This window comes from Acomys minous, assembly GCF_964271855.1.
Source record: "Acomys minous genome assembly, chromosome: 5".
Taxonomy (NCBI): domain Eukaryota; kingdom Metazoa; phylum Chordata; class Mammalia; order Rodentia; family Muridae; genus Acomys; species Acomys minous.
This window is the reverse complement of record NC_140494.1, coordinates 92,356,357-92,380,333: the sequence shown is the minus strand read 5'-3', so window position 1 is coordinate 92,380,333 and position 23,977 is coordinate 92,356,357. Positions and strand designations below refer to the sequence as shown.

At 45.2% G+C, this 23,977-nt stretch overlaps 1 protein-coding gene across 1 annotated transcript in view; it reads right to left on the bottom strand.

Annotated features, from left to right (window-relative positions):
* Positions 1 to 2,120: 2,120 nt before the first annotated feature.
* SNX19 (sorting nexin 19) overlaps positions 2,121 to 23,977 on the bottom strand; it is a 39,661-nt gene continuing 17,804 nt past the window's right edge. Inside the window, exons 9-11 of the mRNA XM_084781117.1 lie at positions 6,356 to 6,540; positions 5,441 to 5,528; positions 2,121 to 4,508 (exon numbers count right to left, since the gene is read on the bottom strand). Of these exons, the coding sequence (XP_084637243.1) occupies positions 4,376 to 4,508; positions 5,441 to 5,528; positions 6,356 to 6,540 (406 nt within the window). The 3' untranslated portion in view covers positions 2,121 to 4,375. The remainder of the gene's footprint in view (positions 4,509 to 5,440; positions 5,529 to 6,355; positions 6,541 to 23,977) is intronic.

Genomic DNA, 23,977 nt, shown 5'->3' with positions numbered 1-23,977 from the left:
GTCCTAGCGAGGTTCCCTTGTTTCTTTCATGGTGCTTAAACATCCTTTTTGGGTTTAGATTTGTAAATTATGTAGATAGGTGGAGATCTGTATGGGAGCATGTGCGTGTGTGAGTCCAGGTGCCAGCAGAATCCAAAAGATGTTGCTGAGCATCCTAGTGCTAGAGTTACAGGCAGTTTGTGAGCTGCCTGATATAGGTGCTGGGAACTGATCTTTGGGTCTTTGCAAGAATAGTACTCACTTAACCATTGAGCCATCTCGCCAGCAACCCTGGGCCCATTGAAAAGGGCACACAGTGTTGTCTATGTAGTGGGAACTATCAGGTAAGTCTCAGGATGTGGAATGATGCCTGGGACAATGCCTCCCTCAGGATGCACTCCTGAGGACCCTCCCCCTCTTTCTGTAGTGATACGGGCTTGGTAGCTGAACTTCACCCTTCAATGGTCTCATTCTCTTTTCCACAAAGGCAGTGAGAATGACTGTCCTGTGATTTCCGGCATTTCCACTGGAAAGGAAACAGGAGGCCACGCTATGGCAGAGCTTGTCCAGCTGGGCCTTCAACTACAAAAGCATCATAGTTCCCTCTTTGCCAGTGACCAGCCCTTCCCTGGGGCCCATCCCTTTCCTACCCAGGGCAGGCTGGCCTTCATCTGGGGAAAGTCATGTTGCTGTGGTAGGAAGGGCATATGGCAGACACTGCTGGGGTCTTCAAAAGAAGCCTTTCACCTGCCTCCTCAGCCAAGGGGTAGGAAGTGTGTCAACATCTCATATCATGGTATCTGTATTTTTACTGAGTCTCATCTCAGACTACCAAGTCAAAATTTGCTTTAAAACAAAACAAAACAAAACAAAACAAGATGCCAGGTGAACTGCAGGCATAACAGCTTGAGTAGCAGTCTTCTAACTGCTGGACTGGGTCTGCAAACTACTGCTCATGGATCAAGACTGGCCAGCTGCCTGTGTTTTTTATTCACACTTTGCTGGAACACAAATGAATTGTTGGTGGCTGCTTTCATGCTGCCATGGAAGAACTGAGTGGTTACAGCCAAGGATGTGGCCGCAATGCCTGAAACATTTGCTTTCTCGTCCATTACAGCTTTCTGGCTACTGTATTAGGCTACAGAGTCCTCAAAAGATGAGAACCTGGCTGGATTTTGCTTGTGTGGTCATGTAAGTGTGCTTGGAGAGAGACTGATGAGATTTGTATCTAGGCTCTGTTACTTCCTTGTAAGTAACTGATGTGTCATGAGTCAACTGATGTATTATGTTCCATCTCTATAAAATGGAACATGGCTGAACTCACCCCACAGTGTTGACTTCTGTGACGGTATGCAAAGTGCTTCAAGCAATGACCTCAACAAATGACAACTTTTAGACTTCCATGGGAGACTTATAGGTAGAATGACTTTCTAGGGAGGCAGTGTCTATCAATGCACACACGCTGCTTCTTTCTTGGTAAACTCTTCTTTTACCTGACTGACCTTCATTTAGTACTTGCCGTGTCCTTGGGAATAAATAGTACTGTACGCCAACCATTCATAATGTGCATGGACACCACCGGGGGTGGGGGGTAATAAGTAAGAAGGTTCCTGGAGGGGTGCCTGAATGGATCCCTCATTCTTTGAAAGAGATGCCCTACTCTTTCAGGCAGTGTGTCTGGATGTCAGGAAGTACAGGTAGGCAGGGATCAGGGAGTCTCAGGACAGACTTTAAATGTCCAGGACGGGAAGGCAGAAAAACAAAGAACAAAACAGCTCTTGTACCTATAAGGTTATAGTTACTGCATGATGGAAATGTTCTAGAGACATGGTGTCCAACAGTGTTTATAGGCAAAACTCCGTGGCTTCCTTACAACAAAGGATCATGTTGTATGCTGGAAACTTCACAATGGAAGTCAGGGTAACTTCTGTTAATATTAAATTTGTACATGTTCCTATGCTCAAATTTAGGAGCGTGTTTTTCTTCTAGGTTCTACAAAACTTAATCCAGAAGCTTGAAAATAAAAACTGTGGGCTATTATATATTATATTTATATAATATTATATAACTAAATACAGCTTTCTTGAACTTGAATAAATAATAGCAAGGATCACATTTAGAAAATGACAGAAAGAGCTCAGTATCTGTCCATCCCTCATTTTTTTTTTTTTTACTAGATGTACAATCAAGACAGAATGGGTGTTGGTCTTATTTCACATATTAATATTCTGAATTAAATGAACAAACTAAGCCATTAAAATGCCAAAAACACAAACAGGAAGGAAATGAAGTGGGTCTGTCTGAGCTCAGTCCTCCCTCTTTTCCACTCCCAGCCTGGAGCATCATCCTGACACCCACGGCTCTCCCATACGCTGATGCTCTTGTCTAAACTGCTTCCCAAACTTGGCAGGTCTTCTTCAAAGCCAGATGGGTTTTGATTATTTCCCTGGTTATACTTATCATTTCCCTCTTGAGGATAGCTTATCTTTCGGGGGTAAGTGGAATGAAAATGGGGTCTCCTTCATAAAATGAAATATAGAGACGTTCTCTGCGTTGCAAGCATGACAAGATCCCTAGACTTCATTGCCACGTGAACTCATGGTGTGATGGGTTATAGCAGTGTTTTGTGCACATGTGTACCAGGACTGGTAGCAGATTCAAATCGACATCGGTGGCTATGGGCAGGTGGAGGGGTGGGTGTAAGGGAGAGAAGAATTCTAGAAATCAGGGCTGCTCACCCCACCAATACAGAATAAAGTGTCCTTGCCCCAGGAGCTGAAGCTCCAGCTCTAAAGTGTCCCCTGGAGCCACACCCCTAGCAGGTACTCAGAGGACAACATATTGCCTCTGCCTCTGAGGGCCACGGGAAGGAGATACTTCAAGAACTTTAGGGCCAACAAGTCAAGCTTCAAGGCCAGAAAAGGCCAAGAAACTTCACCTCATTCACCTTTTTGCTTTTAGGCAAGAAGAGCATGCCAATCCTCCCAGTCACATCAGAGGGTAGTGTCCAGGTACGAGCCTCTCAGGACAGGAGAGCAACACAGTTCCACAACTTTTTTTCTATGAACAACTTTAATTGTGTTCTCATCACATACTTCAAGAGCCTGTGAAAACCTTGATGCTGGCTCTTGAGGCCTGCCCCCCTTCTCACCAGGCTTTCTTCATGCCTCCCATCTGTGTGGATCCTGTGGTTTAGTGAAAGTAGGGCTAGAGCTACTCAGATGCTAATGAGCTGAGGGTTGGCTGCAGTCTCCCACTGGGACCGTGTGAAGGGCAGCTAGTTACTAGTATGCATTTACTGGGCAGCAGTCCTTCCCTTGTGACTTTCCCTCCCAACTCCCTTTTCTTCTAACAGTTGCTCTGAGTTGTTTCATCTTCCTGACGGATGTAGAGAATTCTGCTTTTAGGGCCGGGCTCCTAAGGACTAATTCAATCTTTAAGGAACAGAAAGTACATCTGTATCCTGCAAGTTTGCTAGAGTGTGCGTCCAGAGTAAAGGATTCTTGCCAAAATCTTACAAAAGGATACCACTTAGCCCTGCCTTCTGCTCCATGGACCCCTGAGGCATGGAACAGTACTCTACTCTCCCTTCTCTTTGGAAATATGAAAGTTAACTATGGAACCCGCCACGCACTTTTGCTGAGACAGAGGGAAAGTTACAAATCCAAATTCCTTTGCTCTCGGGTAGGTGCTGGGAGGAAAGTTAAGGAAATCTACTGTGTAATCCTTACAGGAAAGGGTGTGGGGAGGATTTACCACAGTTTGACAGCATGCTTTGAAGCCTTCTGCATGGGAAAGTATAGCCACCCAAGAGGATGTGCCTGACATCCTCTAGAAGTCTCCCATGCCAGAAAATAGCCAAAGAGCAAGAAGTCCCTTGAGACATACTTTCCTTCCCTCTTCTGGAATTGTTGGGAAACTAGGCAGGGTAAGGGAGTGAGCCTGAATGAATGTTTAGTTTCCAGGTAGGAAAAGGGAGTTCAGGGGACAGTTTCTCCTCCCAGGAAATCTGGCTATAGTTTTTCTCCTGTACTACCCAATGCTTGTGCATTGGTGGATTATGTGCACACATGTGCAGGGCCTTGCTGTTGGCAAACCATGGTGGGGAGAAGGCAAAGGAGAAGCCTCTGCTTTCTAACTTCTGTTCCCAAAGAAACAAGACCTCCTCTCCAGCAGCAATCCACATGGCTTACAAGACTATGGAAACAGATACATCTACAGTTGGCTATATGGCCCTGTCACACATTACCAAGGGAGACCTGGTAGGAGAAGTGAGCCACTGAGATGGAGGCCAGCTGAGCTAGCCTAGCTCCAGAGGACGAGGCATCCTAGGCGGTCTCTGAGAGAGTGAACAGCTCTCTTCTTCAGGCCTTTGGAGACTGTGAATAACTCCTAGCTAAGTGGGAACAGTCATCTTCTTGAGGTTGCCTGGGGAATCTGAGGCTGAGGTGGTTGGGGTAGACTCCTCAACAGAAGCACTGAGGTCCAAGAACTCCAGGATGATGTCTCCAAGGCAGTAAACCAAATGTCTGAAACAAATGCACAGAACAACCAACTGAGAAGAGGGCCTGCCTTACAGAGCTGCAGAGTGTGTAAGGCAGCGGCTAGGAGTCAATGCTTACTGCACTACTGAAAGCTACAGCTTAACAAAGACAAGGCCAGCACTTGAGGGCAGACTGTGTAAAATGGCACTCTCTACAGTTAGGTCAGCACATCAGCATGACTGTAAGGAATTGAGAAGGATTGCTGTGATGTCAGATCACAGTCGCCTGTGGCTTGTGAATGCCTGGGACTGCTCTCCATGAACTGGATCCTTAGGACCGAGGGTTGAGAGATTAGACCTACTGGTGTAGGCCTGGGGGTGCTGGGGCAGGCGCAAGGACACTTGATACTTTCCCGAAGGCCTTAGAGATGGAACCTAGCTCTTCTGAAATGTTCCACCTTCTAGTCCCTTTATAGGATTCCACTCATACTATATCGTCTATATCCTGTTATATAATGACAATTTCTGATGTCAATACTAATCTCAGCTTTGCTGTGATGCTGAGAAGCTGTGTTGAAAGTCATCACATAGCCTGAACTACAAAGGCCAGGGTATGTGCCTGCCCCAGGGACTTGCAGATGCTGGGAAAAACCATTGAGCACACTTCTTCAGTATAGTGCTGAAGTGCTAATGTAATTGTGTCAAAAGTGTGGCGTTTTATGACATTTAGTCACAAGGACTATTCTTGCATGGAGCTGAACGGGGCATTCTTAGTGGCTCATGCTAGGGTCTGAACTGAATTCTCCAAGATGCAAACAGTGGCTGGTCCTACAGCAGCTTAGCACCGTGAAGCCACCTGCTCAGAAGCTGGCAGCATGGCTTCTACGGAGTGTGAGCAGAATCTGGATCCTGGACCCTCGGTCAGCACAAGTCAAATGCAGTGGGCTCTGTGCTTGTTAAGTGCACGCTCCAGCCTACCTGTTGATGAGGGGGTGCTGGAACGATTCCAGCACCAGACTCCAGCTCAGCCAGCACTTGTTCACCCCCAGGATTTCTACTAAAAAATCTGAAGGAACAAAACAAATGAGACAGTTGTGTTACCATTTCAGCCTTAGAATCAAAGAGGAGCATCTCCTGGAACTTCTGCCATTGCACAGGTTGGCTATTTCTGGCAGAGCCCTATGCTACACAGGCAAATGAAAACCCTGCAGAGCAGAGAAACATCGCGAAAATATAGTTTTTAAGTATGTAACTAAGGAAGGATCCTTATGAAGGCTTTGCAACCTGCCACAAAGGTGCAGGGGATGGTGGGGGTTAAGGTCACAGTTTAGGTTGGAAAAGGTAACTCAAGCTGGTTGTCCACAGCTGAGTTCACTACTCTTCCTTGGTTACCACAGCCGCAGGCAATACCCTGCCTTTCCTGTCCTTGAAAAATAACACAAGAAAAGAAAAGAAAACCCTTCTCGGGCTGTGTTTTTTCTATTGCTAAGGACACGACTCATCAGGTGTGAGCTCTGCAGGAGACACGATGCTCTCTATTCCCCAAACACCACGAGTTTGCAGAGAACCTGGCATCTTCATGTGTGGGAATGGGGCTGAGAGCTGCCGTTGTGGTAGCAGCTTTCTCGGAACGGCCCCAGTTTTAGACCCCCATGGCTGCAGAGCTGTCCCTTGGTGTCTGTGGTCAAGGTGGTCCTTCTGCTCCCTTGCCGTCACATGAGTGAGGAGTAAGAGAGCCGCAGCTGTGACCGTCTTTCCATCAGCTGGAGATATGGCTCAATGGGATGTTAAGGGCCCTTCCAGAGATGGGGAAGGATGTCAGGCAGAGGTGACAGAGCAGGGTAGGAGAAAAAGATAAACATTGCCAGTATTACTGTCTCACTGGTCCATTACCTGGCAGGATACCCATCAAGCTCTGCAAAGCCTGCTTCTCAGTAGCTGCTTTCTGGGCCTGAGTCCTCCCAGGCCGTGGAAACTTGGGCAGCACTCCACCAGGCCAGATAGATTCCCGAAGAAGCCGGAGGTACTGTGCCCATCGCTGGGGACATGTTAGATTAGCCACCTGTACTTCTAGCCACCTATGGTAGAAGAGAGAAGAAAGTTCAGAAAAGCCAGGTGTTTTCAGGGCAGTGGGCCAGATGACTACCTTCCTTTCAGACTCAAATATGAAGTGAGGGACAGTACTCACGAGCATGGGCTCTGAGGTAGTAACTAGGTCATGGGCCACAGCCCTTGTGAAGGTCACTGCTGTGCCCTTCCCAAAGAGACCCAAGCCTCCAAACAGATGGTTCACCTTTTACCATGGAAGAACATAGGCAGGACACAGAGCCCCTGAATCAAAAGGCAGGCATATGACTGAGTCTGTTAGTGCCTGGACTCTGACTTCGCAGCCCTGAGAAGGGTGGAAAGTGGATGTTTCTAAGCATCACTATATTTTCATATAGTCATCCTAATAGACGGACAGAGCGTAACTCAGGTAAGCAGCCAGTCAGCACGGACCATCGTGATAGAAACCTAGCCAGCTCAGCAAATGGGACCATACCATTTGAAGACAAGCACTGTGATAATACTATAGTAGGCACTGCAGAAAAGGGCAACAGGGCCCCTATTTTGGAGCAAGGCTGCACCTGACTCCTCCATCTATCCTCTAGTGAGAACCACTGTGGCCTTAGTAACCTGTACACATTACTCAGGAGTTAAGGCTTTTGTGACTTTCACACAATCTCTTACTCTCTCTGCTTGCCAATCTGGCATGGTCAGGGGACCTGCATGGCCTCTGACCTGTCTTCAGGATGTCCTGTACCCACACATTGCTTCAAGTCTCTCTATTCTGCATCCGTAAAGCCTCACTTTAAACTGCTGCAGGAAATGCCCCTCAAGAGACCCAGACAGAAGAGCTCTCCTCTGATGCCCCCCTTGGCACCTGATGCTGTGGCAAAGGTGTGTGGCTAATATTTCACTCTGAAATATGACTTCCTTTCCCATGATTTATAGCTTTACTTTTTAACTAGACTGTCAGGACCACAAGAGTTCTATGTCTTGGACTTCTTGAGAATTCTCCAAAGTACCTTGTAGCTCAAGATATGTTTGTTGACTGGCATCTATTTTTGTGGTTATAAAGACTTTCCCCTTTGTTTTTCTTTCGAACAAAAGTTAAGAAGCAGATAAGCCAGTTCTGGAGAGCAGCTGAAAACCCAGGGGTGTTAACATTATTCTTTTGGTGTCCGTATGTTTTTCATAGTGTCACAGTCACTGTTGAGGCCTCTTTAGTACATATCTCCTTGGAGACTGGCATGGCTATGCTGGTCATAGATGGACCATCTAAGAAGACCACTTCTACTTATGTCCAGGGGATTGTTTGGGACCGCATGGCATGGCAGCTCATGCCACTATCCTTATATCCAAATTACTTGTCGTCCATCCAAGAGAAGAGGGGCCGACAGGGCAAACTTTATTTAACCTCCATTCTGTCAGACTGTCTGCATTCCACTCAAGCTGGGGATTCCAGTCCTGGGGGCTGCGATCCCCCAAGCCCAGGGCTCACAACCGATGCTAAGAATAGGAAGTCCAAAGGTAACAGCAGGGCAAGAATGGCAGGCATCGATAGAGATCAAGAGCGGCACAAAGCCGCTCGGGCCCAGAATAGCCAACAGGATCGCATCTGTTATTATTAGGGCCACAGCTCTTCTTCACAGGGCTTTTCATTCAGCAAGCTTAAGCCGCCTGACAAGAGGGATCTAGTGGCACGAAGAATTCCTGTTCCTGTTTATAGAAGAGCAGCACCCGGGGGAGGTGGTTGCAATGGCCTGATCAGGTTCTCTACAGGGGATAAAGTGGCTCCAGGACTCCCTCTTCACGGAAAGCCACGTACACTTTGCACTTCTTCCTAAGGTGAACCACGTGTGCTAGCTCTCATCTAAGTCTGGAGGGAATGGGCAAAGTCTTGTGAAATAGGATTTCAGAGGAGACTAGAGACTCTTTGCAAAAGATGCATTAACCAGGATGAAATTTAGCCCAGCTTCTCACCATGAAATAAGCCAATTTGCCTCTATTTCTGTCTTCTGGGGCTAGTGATGCAAGGATTCAAACTCCTCCAAGCAACCTCCTATCCATGTAATCTTCCCTTACACAAGAGTGCACCTGGGTGCCTCAGCCATCTTCTGAGCATGGGTCAGAGGACAAGAGTTGGCTACTTTTGAGTCTATAAGAATAGGACCTCCAATTTCATTATGCCAAGGGTGTCCTCTTTGTTTTCCTGCACAGGAAGTCAGCTTCTCATGCAGAGATACGGGGTACAAACAACTTTTAGTATGTTGCAAAGCTCGAATGTATACAAGTCTGCCTACAACTCTTCAAATGTGATAATGTAGGGGAGAAGAGTCAAAGTCCAAAAAGGTACAATTCAGCTCCTGGTGATGTGGCTGAGTTGGTGATTTAAATATGGGGAGACAAAGCAGCAGAACTGTCGCTGAGAGCTGGAACCTCCAAGCTAGGGGAACACAGTCAGTGGGCAGCAGGGCAAAGCTGAGGTACAGAGCTGATCCGCTGAGGGCTCTGAAGTCAACCCTAGGAGTGTCTGAAACAAGACCGGGGCATGTATGGCAGAAACAGAAAAGAAATCAGGCCTACGGAGGAGAGGTGGGGGAAGTTCTAGAGTGGATCTTACAAGCCACATGGCTTTCACGTGACTTGAACACCTGCTCTTTCCAGAATTGCCCTCTTGTCCAGGTGGTTTTCCCTGCAGTGCTGTTTTCCCCAGCCCTGACTCACTTCCTGGTCCTCGTCAGCAATTCCTGAGCTGGAGGCTAGGGTAGCAGCTCAGCATGGAGCTAGCGTTCCAGGAGGTTGGGAGCCACCTCCCATGATCCTCTGGGAGAGCAGTAAGTTCTCTTGACTGGGGAGCCTTCTTTCCAGCCTTGTCTTATTCTATTCTTAACACAGGAATGGAAAGGTTAAAGGGAGAGCTGTATTGCTACAGCTCCCTTAAAGTAAAGGGATGGGACTCATGTACGGCATAGGGTTTTCTAGACTCATGTAACCAGATTGGCCTTGACCTTGTCATCTTCCTACCTTTCCCCTCCGATGCTGGGATTATGGGAGTGTGCCACCATCGCCCACTCACTCACCCTTTGGCTAACCTCAATCTAAAGTTTCAAGGTGGCTATAAACACACACATCTCTTCACTAGTTATCAGAAGTCACTTCTGCTGCATCATTTACTAACACAAATACTATTGTTTACGTAACCCAAGACGTATTAAGTAAACACACTAAAATAAACGGCAGAGAATAGCCTCCAGCAGCACTGGTTTTTATTTCCCATCACTATTCCAGGTCTGATATTTGATTTAGAGAGGTCTTTTTCTGTCACTCTACCTTGATCCCTTCAACACCCAACCCCCACTCACAAGCATAGTCTGTTAAGCCACCTCTGAATGGGAGCCTTATTAGGAGACTCTGAAACAACAAATAACATGACCAACATTCAAAACAAAATAAAGCAACAGGAACAAAAAAGGACAAACAATAGGCTGCACTGGGACAGCTGGGACACTGGAGGGGCTCCTGCTATGCCAGGATTAAAGGAGTATGTGAAAATTAGGGCTTGCAGTTACAGAGGAGTGCACGTGACTCCATGTTCAGGAGAACCTGGTCTGAACTAGTTACAAATAGAGAAATGGAGCAGGGCCTAAAGCAGAGACGGTTTAATACCAGGGCTTAGAATGGCACATCAAGGTTAGTAGAAGGTCACTTCCCATCCAAACAGCAGAATCAAGTCTCACAAGGGAGGGGAGAAGATACGGAGACCATGTCTAACGGAAGGAGTTGAGTTCCCTCTCTTTTCTTGCCTAAAAGAGCTGCAGGCTTAGTGAGAAAGGTCCTGGATTGATGTGGCTTACACGGATGAGAAATGACTGTGGAGTTATGAACTACAAAATATGTGTAATAGTAATATCCTAACTAAGATTCCCAGGTTATTCTAAATGACGGAAAATAACAGCTCTCTTAATTATCTACTGGGCTGTACCTCAGCCCAAGAAGATGATGTTTCAACCTCATTGTAAGATACCAAACAAATACAGTTCAAAAAAAAGAGAGGAGAAGAACAACAAAATGACGGTCAGGTTAAAGCTGGCCTTTGATGACCTGCCCTTCTGGATGTGGACATCTGGACACCATTTGAAAGCGACTCACCTTATGACCCTTAGAGTGAGGTTTTCAGCCATACTACTTCCTGATGGCTTGACTGCTAATTCTTCACAGTGGGGGGCTGTTCTGCATATCAGGAACTGTTAAACTAGTATCTCAGTGCTTCTACCTTAACTAGATGGTATCTATGACAACCAAAAGTATCTCCAGACATTGCCACATGTCCCTGGAGAATAAAGTGGCTTTGGCTGAGAATTACTACCCTAGACTTAGGGTCTTTTAGATCCAATGCTTCCTGTTACTTTCACAGTGATTTCTAAAGGCTTGGCAGTTAAACACAGTATACTTTAAATTATGGCTGGACATCATTAGAGAATATGTGTTATCATTTGTATCAACGATTTAAGAAGTCTAAAGAGAAATTGAATAGAAAATATATAAGTGCAATATATACATAAAATACATTTGTTTCTTAAGCATGCACGTGCCTATGAATATATACATACATACACACATACATACATACATACATACATATAATATGCATGTGTACCTGTATGTATGCTGTACATGTGTGCACTCAGTAAAGAGTTTCAATATAAAATTTGACTCTTACCACGGACAGAAGTCTTCAGACATTTTAATAGGATAATACAGTATAATGGACTAGGAATTTTGAGACACCCAAGCTATTTTTCATTTCCTAGAGACACTGGCCACCTCATGCTACCCTGTAAATTATATACTTAGCACACTGAGCACTGGCTCACAGCTCAGGAGCACCAGTCTCTAGAGTGGGAGAGAAGGCAGGCCCTGGGGAAGCACAGTGGGGACTTGGCCTTTCCCATTAAGTAGGTTGCTTTGGTCGATGACACACTTGATAAAGCAGCTTCTTTCCTTCTGGCTCCTTCCTCAGCCCCCTTTCCTGCCGTGGCCCCTGCTTGTGTTTATTCACAAGCCCTGCCTTCAGCTGGCAGTTTTACTCTTCTCAGTCTGATAAGCAGCCAGGCCCAAGTTCCTCAGCTGTGTCTGAGAAAGTTCAACAGTGCTGCCCCCTGACTGTGTATTTAGGTCACCATCCTTTCCTGTCCTCTCTGGGAGAAGAATGAGGAGGAAATGAGCTCCGAGGGCGAGAGTCCCTAGCTTCTTGTGCCATGTGCCTATTGTGGAATCTAAATTAGCTTACAAAGGATGTACAAGCCTTCTGTGACTTTGCTTTTGTGTTTAGATCCATGCTTCGTGGGTCCACATCTCTAAGCCACGTCCTTCAAAACAAGACTTAATCCTCCTAAACACTACAAGCGAAGAGTCTGGGATTAAAGGCGTGTGCCACATGCCTGGCTACAACCGAAGAATCTGGTTTCTTACTTTTATATCTAGTGCAGACAGGCAATGATTTTATAAAAAAATATTTTTAACAATTCTTTGAGAATTATAGGCAATATGTACATTATTAGATTTATTTTATGCATATAGGTGTATTTCCTCCATGTATATCTGTGCACCACATTCATGGCCGATATCTGCAGAGGCCAGGAGAAAATGTCATATCCACTAGGACTGGCATTATCATCATGTAGGTGCTGCGAATCAAACCCAGGACTTCTGGAAGAGCAGCAAGTGCTCTTAGCCTTGAGCTATCTCTCCAGCCCCAAGCAGCCACTGTTTTTGCTTTTTATTAGGAATCCTTAAGTCAGAGATGCTAACTTAATATGCATTGAGAGTGCAAGGATCTTAAGTGAGGAACTCCCAGAAATCTTATGTTGAGCCATAGAGGTGACCTTTCTCACTCTTGCCAAGTTTACACACGGGCATGCCAAGAACAATGAGATGCCTTTGCAAAAGGCAGGTTACAGAAGAACCGGAAGGGAACTTATCCTATTCAGCCGCCTTCCAAAGCAGGGACACTCTGTAAGTTTAAGGAATAAACAGGGCTTGTCTTTTGAGTCTAGAAATAGGTATTTATTTTACTTCTGCCATTCATTAGCAATGTGACCTTAGGGAAGCTTAATTAAAGGTATAATTTTAGTATATTAAAAGTACTCTTTAAATATTGTCTCCTTGTAAATTCTAGTCACTTGTTTTAGTTCTACCCTCTGGATTAACAAGCGAATCTATCTCTAAAGAATGTGCATTCCAGTTTTAATTCAGTAACATTCACCTTTTACATTTCTATTATAAGCTGTATGTACTTGACTCTTCTAGCCTCAAAATGAGGCACCCATAAGCCACTTAATGATGTCCTGAATGATGGAGAAAATGGACTTCTCATCCTGGCTCCATCTTCTGGATTTGTGCTGCATCAGGATTCATTTCTTAGCGTGCCCAGAACCAAACGTGCCTGAGAAGTGTGACCTGAGCAGAGTATGCTGGGAGCAGAGCTGCCTTTGACCTAGATGCTCTATGTCAGCTGTGACAGTCCAAGACTTCTGGGCATACCCAAAAAAGCACTAACTGACACTGTGTTTCCAGCCAATTGAAACTAGAAGTGGACACATGTGCATTTAAAAACACCCACAGCCTTACGTTAAGCTGTAATTGTGTAATACAGACATGCAGCGTTCAGGGATGGTAGGTAGTGCACGCCTATAATGCTAGAACCAGATAGGACTAATTGATCCTGGTTAAGTACGTCCATCTTAATCTATAGGCATATTGTAGCAAACAAACAACTGCTGAAATACAAACACAGGTAACCATCACTTTTTCCTTTCATAATCCCGTCAAAGAAGCTCCCATAACCAGGCAGGGCTTGTGTCCTACAGAGTCCATTCCATTATCGTGGACTCACTGTTTCCTTTCCTGAGTGTTCAGATAACATCTATTTCATAATGTGTTTCAGAAACTTCCAGAGATAGATGTCAGGGCCCATAACCTTTATCCACTTTTTTTTAAGGTAAGGTCATTTGTCCATGTGCAATAAATCTCCAAATGACCACAAATGATCATTTCTTATGGACCCTGGATCTCTAGTGGCAAATATAAATTCATCTAGTCTCCTAGACTGGATTCATCTATGGTAGGTACCTGGATTTGAAAGTGGTAAAGCAAGTTGTGGTGGTACATGGAGGAAGCAACTGCTGAAAAGGAGGAGTGGAAGGGGTTACAAGGTCCAGGTTAGCTGAGCTGTGTCTATGGCCTGGAAACACAGCTCGGGGGTAGAAACTTGTATATCATATGCCTGGCCTGGGTTCAACTCCTAGTACAAAAACAAAACACACAAAAGACTTTAAATACTGTATCATTATTATTTCCATTTTTATTATAAGCTTCAATTCTATTTTCATCATGTTCATTCGTTCTTATTGTTCATTTTCCTTTCAAAGAAACCAAAACAGTAATTACGCAGCCTAGAATATAGACCCACTTGTTTGTTGTGATTGACTATATGCTTTCTCAATGGAAGCATCTATCCCAAATGATCAGTGTGGCTTTGAAATCAATTGCTGGCTTTTTTAAGAAGCATTCTTTCCTAATATTTAGTCACAGCCTTAGCTCCTTCTGCACATTAGTGTGCCAGCCAGCCACTGTTTTTATCAGGTACATTACTACTAGATCTGAATTATTCAGTCTATATCCCCTCTCTATCTGATCTCAATATCTATCTTGATCTCACTAGATGCTGATTCTTCTATTTTCCCTCATTGGACTTGCGTGTTTAATTTGTTCACATACTTAAGGGACCTGTGTACTGATATAGTTTCATATAAGTGCCAAAAGAGTAAGACGTGCAGCTCAGAGAGCAAACATCTGACTTACTCATTAGGCTATTTCCTGGAGCATTTAGCCTAATAGTGACACACAGTAAACTGTCTAATATCTAACTCAGTTCTGTCCTAGAACTTTCAAGAATGCTGCTGGTGCCAATATTTCAATTCCATTGGCTATGTAGCTCATAAAGCAGTAGGCTTTGAAAAATTTCACTCTGTTTTGTTTTTCTATGAATCTTAGTGTCTCTCATCCATTTCTGATTTTCCATATGAAGCAACTCTTTTCCAGTGTTTACTTTATCTATTACCTTCAACTTCTTCCTTGTCCTTGAGTGACAGTCTCCTACAGAGTAAAAATAGACTTTCTTTCTATACTTTCTGAAATCTGTGGTCAGAATCCAACATGAGTTACCACAGACTATGGCACCGAACATAAACTGGGTGTGGTGATACATACTTGTAACCCCACCATTCAAGAGGTGGAGGGAACAGGATCAGACCTTCCAAGTTATTCTCAGCTACGCACTGACTGAGGGCAGCCTGGGAAACATGAAACCCTACCTCAAACAAACAAATAAACAAGCAATCCAGAAAAACAAAAACTAAAGGCAGACTTACAGGCAAATATAATATCTAGGCCTTATGTTTTCTATTTACAGTCTAGTAATTATTAGAGACAGAGACTGTGCTTCTTCAAGTGTGTTCTCTTGCATTCAAGTCAGAGCTGCTGAGTTAGACAGTGACAGTCTTTCAGACACCATCTGGATACATTGTTCAGAATGATTTTCTTATTCTATTTGTTGTAGTTCTCAACCCACAAGGCAGAATCTCTGGGAAAATCATTCTTGACTTCTTCTTGTCCTTGACCCCAATCCAACAGCACACCCTACCACTTCAACATCTCACAAACCTATTGCCTGAATCAATCATCCTGTTGGCAGTGGCCAAAACTAAGTTTCTCGACTTTCATCTCTTTCAGTTTAACTTTTCCTAATTTGTCTCCCTGGCTCCAACTTTGCCCCTTTCCATTAATCATCTACAGCATCATTAAAGTGATTTTTCCAAATTGCCAACATGGTCATGTCACCATGATGAATGCTTGTTAACTGCATCTCACCAAGTGGTACACAGGTGCTATGTTCTTCATGAGACTCTGTGTGAGTGAGCTTTCATCCATCTTGCATGTGGTACACTCCAAACCATTTAGCTCCCTTGAGAACCAAAGATGGGCCACACTCTTTCTGTTCTGCTTTGATGCTCTGCACCTTCACATCTGATGTCAACTCTCCTCATCCTTTAAGTTCTATTTCCGCTTTCACCTGGTCTGGAGGCCTTCTCTGGGCTTCTCACAAATGACTGCTTAGTCTTTCTCTGAGTCACACAGAATTCCATTATAAAATTCCATTTTACTCTACTCCTCATTTATAAGTTTGCACCTCTTGTTGTATATTCAACTTCCCACTGTGGGAACTTAGGGTCTTTTAAATGTATTTTTAATTACTACCCTTGAAACAGAGTAGCTGAGCAGTAAGTAGCAGTTCATACATGTTGTAATGTGAAAATCTCTAGTTATAAGATTATGGCCACAGGTCAAAACAAACTCTGTACAAAGCCTACACCTCAATATATTTAAAGAAGAAAACAAGTGGCAAGCTTTTAATTATCCATTCTTATGGCAGAGGAGACCATGAAGAGATTTAAAACATTATAGACAAGATGAAATATGGCAGTGTGAACCTGCAACACCAGCACTTTAGGCTGAGGCAAGAGGTGCACCACTGAGGCCAACCTGGGCTGCAAAGGTGAGACTGTCTCAAAACAAATAAACAAGCCTAGGGCATGGTGACATTCACTTGCAACCCAGAAGATTGCAACTACAAGGTTGAACTACAAGGATCAAGAGCTTGAAGCTCGTATGGGCTACATAATGAGCCCTTGGTGTGAAAAACAAAACAAAAAACAAGCAAATAAAACCCCCAAACAACAGCCCACCAACCAACCAAAACAAAGCAAACACTGCAGCAGACTAAGTACAATATAAAAACACTTTGTATTTGCATTTCATATTTGTATTTGCATAAACATCAGTCCATGAACCTTAGATTGATTCTCTTTCCTAATAACGACTTTTTTGAAAGCTAACAATCAAATTAAAATGTGGGACAATAACCAGCTGCAGGGTGATGCTGTCAGGAGTGTGTTGGTAACAAGTCAGCTAACGTATGTAGAATGAAGAACTTATCATGAATAAATAATGCATGCAATGGCAAGTCACACGCACTTATGCATCTGGCTGGAAGGGACAAGGGCTGAGGGCAGGGGGTAGTGGCCAGCCATGGCTTCTTTCTGCACACTATAAATCTCAGGAAAGGGAGACAACTGCCTACGCTTATGTGAATTTTTTTTTTTTTTTTGCAAATAGGGCCCAGGACAGAAAGGGTTGAAGGTCAAACACAAGAGAGAGGTCTATGATGACTAAGCCACCCTGTGTTTTGGGAAGTGTCTCTGATGGATGGAACACCACTAAGCTGCTTCCAAGCTGTTGAGTTTTTTGTTTTGTTTTGTTTTTAAATTAGAAAGAAGAGCAGAATGTAGCAGGATGCGGGTGGGTGGGGACACAGACAAATAAGCTGGCTCCCTTCCTAACAAATACGGCATGGAATGGAAACACTTGTAGATTATGAGTTCTGGGAGAAATAAGACTTAGTGCCATGGGTGATCTCCAGACATTTGTTCGCGATTTGGACACTGTGACTCTGTTAAGACTTTAATTTGAAAGCTTATTACACAAATCTAGTGTGCCCCTGAAGACAGTCAAGCCCTCCCCTGCCGCCATTGGTTAGTAACACACAGCATAACCTCAAACACCTCTGACTTGCTTGACCAGTTAGAGTTAATTAAAAGGTGAATTGAACATTAAAAGCTGAATGAACTCAGTTTAGGCTTCCTTTTTAAAATAGGAGGATGCCTATGTTGTCTGCTTCACAAAGTTATCAAGAGCAAGTGAGAAAAATGAAAACTGAAGGTGTGTTTGAAGAGACTGTGTGTGTGCGTGTGACCTCTCCCTACCAGATCCAGAGAACAGGGCAGCAGAAGACAGTGAGCTTTCCACTTCATGCCTTAGTTTCCCTCTTTCCCAGCAGGCTCATGGAAACAAAGTCAGAAACTGTAAGCCACTGGTCCAGAGAACTAACTGGACTGGAGAGAAGCCAGTGGAGTCAGGGCTAACACAATAGTTATGTCAGAATCTTGCCAAAGCGTAACCTCTGCGTACTAAACAGGGTACGTTTATTATAGCACCAGAGGCCCCACCATGTCCCTCACCCTCTCCCTAGACCCATGTGAACTGAAGGTCTGGCTCATTCACAGTCTCCAGGTAGTTATCCCAAGCCTGCCTCGGCTGAAGAGGGGAAGGTAATTAAAAGGGCCACCCATTCGGAAGATTATTGAGTCAGCCCCAGGGAAAGGGCAGTGAAGGGCATTTAGTCCTTAGTGCTGGAGCACCAGGAAGAAAGGCAAAACACAAAGGACGAGAGGCAGTAATTTAGTGGTTGTCCTGACAACCAGGGCCCATACTGTTCCGGTGACTTTAACCCACTGGGAGTGCTCCCCTCTTGGCTGAGGGCAGAGTCAACACAGCATGGAAGGAGAAAGGACGCAGGCCACTATGGGTTCTTTATTCAGGAGGGGCCCATTCCCAAAGTCCCCACATTGGGACTGCCAGTGTGAGAGTGTGCTCAGCCACAATAGGGAAGACAATTACCTGAGATCCTATTAAACAAGCAGACAGAGCAGGGCTTCAAGTCAGGCTACAGAAGGCTGGAAAAGGCCAGTGCTGAGGACAGAGGACCAACAGAAGAAGCGGATGTCCAAGAGAAAGAAAGAGGAGAGAGACCCGGCAGGGAAGCGGGAGGGAAGGACTGTGGTCTGGATGGGGAGTCACCTGCTGTGGGAGCTGTCTACTGGCATGGGCCTTCCTGTCTTTAGGACGATTTTTCAAAACATCAAGTCAGTTTTCAAAACCTCAAGTCAGTTTTCAAAACCTCAAGTCGAAGGCTGTCCTGACACACAGGACAGACACTCAGGGTCTAAGGACAGCACTGTGGCAGCTCCAGGGTCTCTGCCTAGTGGGATCTCTGCGAGAACCACCTGCAGTTAGGGAGCAGGAGGAAGTAATGCAAAAGCTAGGGGAGAGAAGAAGGCGCTGTCAGGGGCTGATCTTGGTGCTGCGTTAATTCTCCATGGGAACTGCAACCCACTGCTGCTGGCACTCTCTTGGAGTGAGACTAAAGCATAGCCCTTACAGTGTACACTGCTCCTCCCCGCTCCAGTGTCAAGCTCTCTTCCTCTACAGGGCGCTTGATGAAATTTTAAGGACAGAGGAAAGATCAGATTGGAGCTGCAGGTGTAGTTCAGTGGCCAAGCATTTGCCTAGCATGTGTGTGTGGGGGGTGGTGGCAAGGCCGTCTCAGGCCTAATCCCTAGTATGTGGGGGAGGGAGGAACCAAAACTGAGTATTAGCATTGATCGTTTCTGTAAGGCAAGTTAAGAGCAGTAAAGCACAGGAACTCAATGCTGAGAGAAACAGGAAATGTCCATGGTTATGTCTTAAGTTGCTAAGGCTCCTACTATCAGGGCAGTCTGGCCCTGATGGTCTCTAGCCAGATGTATCATCGTGGGTATCTGAGGCTTTGGGATCCAAAGGGCCTGAATATAGGGGGCTATCTCATAGAGCATTGGCAAAATCCTTCCAGTGCTAGCTCCTTATTACCACAGACCTCTAGTTCATTCTGTTCCGAACGCATCAGTCCCAGCTCTGAACTCTGGAACTCACTGAAAAGGGCATTTCTGACAGGACTGATGAGAGAAAAACAGCGTGCTGAGCACCCATCAGATCAGGGGGTGTGAGAGATGAGAGAAACTCAGCCTGTCTATGTCACCGGCACCATGGAGTGGCTTCTGAAGTATGCAGCAAGGCTTGGACATCATCACCACCAGCAGGGCGGGAGAACTACTATTGCAAAACAAAGTCTTCCTCAAAGGTGAATGGGCATTTTTTTAACCCACAGCGCCACCTGGTGCCTACAGGGAGAATTCCAGTGCTAATTTTTCAAGCCACAGACAAGCACTAGCCCATTCGTAGCCAGGTTAAAAACATTCAAAATTAATGGAAAGAGTTATTTTCTATTTAAAAGTACACATAATATACTCTGTTTATACTCACTGCTACACATTTTAAATACTACTGAGCTTAAATGATAACTGCCGTATAAATCTAGCTCCAAACACATACCTTCCTCTACAAAGCCTCTCTAAAAGTTATTCCACATTAGCTTTTCCCTAAACAACCTCCATTCAGTGAGCAACCTAGACAAAGTAAAGTTAAACACTTGCTTTCTAAGTCACGCAGATAGTGAGGCACATGGCAGGATCTAAGTTTGGATCTGTCTGGTTTCAATGCCCACATATCTTTCTATGTGGATAGGGGGTAAGGGACGGGCACAGACAGCATGCTTCCAGGAGCATAAGCTCAGCGGGTCCTCACAGTGGGGCCAAGGTGCTGTCTGGAAAGCAAAATGGTACTGCTGTGGTAGATAGCCTGTGAGTAGGCACAACCATGGCTCTGGGTATTGGAGCTGCCTAGTTTATCAGCTGGGGACATCCTGTGGGGATAGGCTGGGGGATTTTGTTTCTTAGGGTGCCCTAGCCCCTAACACTACTGGCGCTGCTTGGAGTTCTCACTAGTGAGGAGAGAGACTGGGACGAGTGGATTGCACACCTGTTTACTTGACATAGTCTCAGCCAGGGTCTTCTCTGTGTCAGAGGAGGCCTTTGAGACACAACTGTGACTAAGAAAGAGTCTTTGCCCTCAAGAACCTTACAGTCTAAAGCTGTTGTCAAAACCTCAGACTCTCAGAATCTTATTTATAGTTGCAGGTAGACAACAGCTACAATAATGTAGCTTGGGAAATGGCAGTCTCTTTGGGTTTAAATGTCTCCGTATTCTGCTTCCCCCCTTCATTTTATAAGGACTAGTGCTGTACTTCTATTAGAATATATGAGGATTTAAGAACATAAACTACACAGAACCGTGAACACACAAGTCACAGGCAGAAGGTAATCAGGCTACAACACATCTATTACAATGTCAAAGGCATGTTAAATGGAGGTTCTCAGATAACAGCACAGGGCATGGTGTCTTTAACATAATAAGGATTTAGAGCAAGTGCCATCCTCCAAATGCAAGGCAGACCACGGGTATGCTGGAGTGGCCCCTGGCCCAGCCACAAAGGGCCCCCCTTTAACGTGCCTCATGGAAGAGGCACGCCACAAAGCATTACTTTCCCCCAAGAGGACACAATACCATATGAGCAAAGCTGTCAGTGCACAGAGCCTCTAACTTCAGCACTTTAAAAAACAGCCCAAGTGAATAATGACCCTTTTCGAACAGTGATAACCTGACACAAGAGACTGAAGACTTACTTGAGGCGAAGGATCTGGTGCGAGGCAGAGTGTGGCATTGGGGCTGTGCTGCCAGGAGTGAGGTCAGAGTAAAGGGACAGAGCCCTGCTGTCTCCCGTGACTCTCAGTTGTTCTGCTAGTCTTTCTCTAGCTGTGGACAGGGTGTGGAAGAGAAACACTAGGAAGGACTAACCTCTGGCTTAAGAATAATGTCAGAGCCTGTGGTGCAAACGAATGGATGTGGTACCTTCAGACGCATCTGACCCAGAGACCAGTCTGGGGACAACTAACGAGGGCAGGACTAAAACCCTGGGACTTAGTGGGGCAGACCTTGGTGCGTAGTGTTCCATGGGGAAGCTTGTACAAAAGGGGGGAAGGCGGTAGGAGTGGGAGGCAGTGTTTGGGCAGGGAAGCAGGGCGGCTGTGATCTAGCATATTCTGTCTGAATGTCTGCTTTTCCCTTGTGAGATGTGAACATGCATGCCTATCTGACAGAGAGCACATACAGTAAGTAGGCGTACCTGTATAGAGAGTATGTAAGTAATGGCAGTTCCTATCCTGTTCTAACTGCCTGTGTCCTGCTGGTGGCAGGTCTTGAGTTCCCCTTAAGAAATAACTAATGTCTTAGTTTGCATTCCCCCAGCAATGAAGGAGGGTTCCTATTTCTCCACATCCTCGCCAGCATGTGGTGTCACTTGACTTTTCGATCTTAGCCATTCTGATGGGTGTAAGATGGAATCTCAGAGTCATTTTGATTTGCATTTCTCTGATGACTAACGATGTTGAACATTTCTTTAAGTGTTTCTCAGCCATTTGATATTCCTCTGTTGTGAAGTCTCTGTTAGTTCTGAGCCCCATTTCTCAATTGGGTTATTTGGTTTGGTGGTGTTTAATTTCTTGAGTTCTTTATATAGTTTGGATATTAGACCTTTGGAAATCTATGCGGTTCTATCTCAGAAAAATGGAAACAGAGCTTCCTCAAGACCCAGCTATTCCACTCCTTGGAATATACCCAGAAGAAGCTCCAGCACACAACAGGGACATATGCTCAACTGTTCATAGCAGCCTTATTCATAATAGCCAGAACATGGAAAAAGCCTAAGTGTCCCTCAGTAGAAGATTGGATAAAGAAACTGTGGTACATTTAAATACACTATGAAATACTATTCAGCTATTAAAAACAAGGAATTTCCAAAATTAGTGGACAAATGGATTGAACTAGAAATGATCATGAGTTAACCCAGAAGCAGAAAGAGTCAAATGGTATATACTCACTTATACATGCCAAGGGGCATGTCCCATGAAAGTCTTCACTTATCAGGAAAGTGGGATGGAGGGGAGGACATCCTGTTGGGACTTTAGGCGAGAGAAGTATGGGAGAATGGGGAAATAGAAGGATCCAGAGGGTCCTAGAAACCTACAAGAAGAACATTATGGCGGGCAGATCTGGGCCCAGGAGCCCTCCTCAAACTATGACACCAGCCAAGGAATATACATGCAGTAAACATCGAACCCCAACCCAGATTAGCCAACGGTCAGGACATTCTCCACAGTTGAAGAGAGAGTAGGGGCTGAGAGTGGTGCCCCATATTTGACCATGTCCTCTGGATGGAGAGACCTGGTGGCACTCAGAGGAAGGACAGCAGGCTACCAAGAAGAGACTTGATACCCTATGAGCATATATAGGGGGAGGAGGTCCCCCTCAGTCACAGCCATAGGGGAGTAAGGGGAAAATGGGAGGGAGGGAGGAATGGGAGGATACAAGGGATGGGATAACTACTGAGATGTAAAATGAATGAATGAATTTTTTAAAAAAGAGAAATAACTAATGTCACAAAGGCCCCTTAGGCTGTTACATACAAACACCTGCTGAGAAAGACACCTTGAGTGGAGTTCTACCCAGATAACACCTATGACTCTGGAATGACTTAAGAGTGGCAGAAGAAGTGTTCACATCAGCCACTGCCAATTGTCCTCAGGAGACAAGGGTATCCCATTGGGTAGCCCGCACTCTCCAATGGTCCCTCTCTGCCGCCACCTTCTGGACTTTCTTGGGAGGTGGTTTGTTGAGTAATACCTTTCCTAAGAGGACTCCATGGCCTAGCACAAGCTCTAGAAATTGTCATTTAATATTTAATTTTCTCCCAGGTTTACTGCTTATTAGATTTCTTCAACCTGCATTCTTTCTTCTTCTCTTTGCTATACTTACTGACTTTATGTATTTTTTACTCCCCTCTACTCTCAGGCCACAGAAACTTTCCCCTCACTATGTCAGGTAATTCCACCTCCATACGTCCCCAATACATAAACACACACTCATTTGCTCTCTCACTCACACTTTAAGAAATCTAGACAAAGATGCTAGGAATGTGTCTGCTGCCCTTTGGACATAGGGTCTGATGCCATCTTCAGAGCCATGGGGAGGGCAGAGCCATGGACGTGGCATCCACGTACTCTGATGCTGGCCTGGCTCCTATTTTTATCATGGCACGGCTCTGGGCATCTGGGCAGGGAGCTGGTCCACCTTCTTTTCATTCCTTTACTCTCTACATCAGGGATCCAAAATAATTTTACCCCTTACCTTGGCTGGGTCTTCCTGCCCCAAGCCTTCTACTATCAATGGGGCACAGTACATCTCTCCTTCCCTCCAACCCAGACTAGCTGTGAGTACTTTTCCAGTTTCCTATATCCAGGTCTGATACATACTGGGTATTGTTAAATTTCTTCTGTTTTCAGACACGAGAAGTTTGCACAAGCTGGATTCATTCGTCCTCTGGCTTAGACTGCTATCCTCACTCCCCTTTCCTCCAAATAAGGAGGCCTCCTTGTTACATAATTGGATGTTCCCAGCACAGAAGCTGACATGAGGTCAGCCACGCATGCGTGCAAGACTTGCCTTTGACTTAACGATGCCTTTTTTGGGCATCTAACTTCTCTTGAGCTTCCCTCCCCCACTCTCTCCTAACCATCAACAATCAAGAGAGATTTATAAGCTTGGCACAGATCAGAACTCCTCCAATGTTGGCTTAGAAGGAGGGGTCATGAGGTTGAATTTACTCTGTCTCCCCCTGCCCCGCCTTTGTAGGCCAGAGAGAGAGAGTGTGCTTACAATTTGGCGGCTGTCCCTGGAGTCCGAGGCAGTTCTGTATATAGGTCTTTTAAGGGAGCAGGGAGCGTAAAGGAAGCTGGAAGC